General features: G+C 72.3%; 1 protein-coding gene across 1 annotated transcript; it reads left to right on the top strand.

Moving 5' to 3' along the window:
- Positions 1-33: 33 nt before the first annotated feature.
- LOC113408234 (amiloride-sensitive amine oxidase [copper-containing]-like) lies at positions 34-1074 on the top strand (the record flags this gene model as incomplete). The annotated part of the gene is made up of 2 exons (XM_026661406.2): positions 34-492; positions 942-1074. Coding segments are annotated over exons 1-2 (588 nt in total), but the record flags the coding sequence as incomplete, so codon positions are not given.
- Between the last annotated feature and the right edge of the window lie 191 nt (positions 1075-1265).

Here is a 1265-nt window from a genome sequence, read left to right as displayed (position 1 = left end):
CCCCCCCGCCAGTGCCCGGGCCAGGGGCTGCTCCTAGATGGGCCCCCCCAAGCTGAGGTTGGAGGGACCCAGGAGTCCTGTTCCCATGACACTGATTGGGCCCAGGGGAACGTCAGCCCCAGCCCCCTACCCTGGCCCTTCAGAGCGTCCGTCCCCGGGGGGGCAGGGCTGGGGCCTCCCCTCATGGCCTGTCCCCCCCGCAGGCACCCAGAACAGCTTCGAGACGCTGGACGTGCGCTTCGAGAACATCTCCAACCCCTGGAGCGCGGGCGAGCGGGTCGTGCAGCCCCGTCTGCATCGGCGGCGGTGCCGGAGCGAGCGCCAGGCCGCCTTCCCCTTCGGCACGGCCCTGCCCCGGTACCTGCTCTTCTCCAGCCCGACCCAGCGCAACCGCTGGGGGCACCCGCGCAGCTACCGCATCCAGTACAGCTCTCAGGCCGGCCGCGTCCTGCCCCGCGGCTGGAGGGAGGAGCGGGGCGTCGCCTGGGGACGGTAAGGCCAGGGGGACCCCATGTCCCAGTTTTATAGGGACAGGCCCAATTTGTGGGTCTTTTTCTTGTATAGGCTCTTATTATCCCCCCACCCCCATCCCGATTTTTCACACTTGCTGTCTGGTCGCCCTAGGTAAGGCCGGGACCCAGCAGCCAGCGGGGCCCCCACTCCACGCGCGGGAGCAGCCAGCGCCCTGGGCCGAGCGGTACCCGGGGCTGGGGCAGCCGGGCCCGGCAGGGGGCGTCCTGGGGTCTCTGGGGCTGGCGCTGACCTGCAGCCGGTGGGACCTTGCGCTGGCCGGGGCGGTCTCAGGGCCGCTGCCCATTAACGGAGCTGGGGTGGGGGGATTCCCGGGGGGGGCCTGCCCAGCGGTGGTTTCTCCCTCGAGCCCGCCAGGCCGCGCCCCACAGGGGGACCGGGGCTCAGCCGGGGAATCCCCCCCCTGGCAGGTACCACCTGGCGGTGACGCGGCATCACGAGAAGGAGGCGACCAGCAGCAGCCCGTACGCCCAGCACGACCCCTGGCAGCCGGCCGTCGACTTCGAGAGCTTCATCCGAAACGACGAGAACATCGAGAACCAGGTGTGGGGCGGGGCAGGGCCTGGGCCAGAGTTGAGCTGTGGGGTGGGCCCCTGAGGCTCTGCTCTCTGTGGAAAGGAGGGGACGGGGGGGGGGGGGGCGCCCCGCGGGGGGGGGGGGGGGGGGGGGCGGGGCCCCGGGGGTGCGGGGGGGCCTGAGGGAGTGGTGGTGCCAGGGCCCCGGTGACTGTGTGG

The sequence above is a fragment of the Terrapene carolina genome, unplaced genomic scaffold (assembly GCF_002925995.2).
Source record: "Terrapene carolina triunguis isolate 2854851 unplaced genomic scaffold, T_m_triunguis-2.0 Scaffold1140, whole genome shotgun sequence".
Lineage (NCBI taxonomy): Eukaryota > Metazoa > Chordata > Testudines > Emydidae > Terrapene > Terrapene triunguis.
This window is presented reverse-complemented; position numbering and strand designations above follow the sequence as displayed.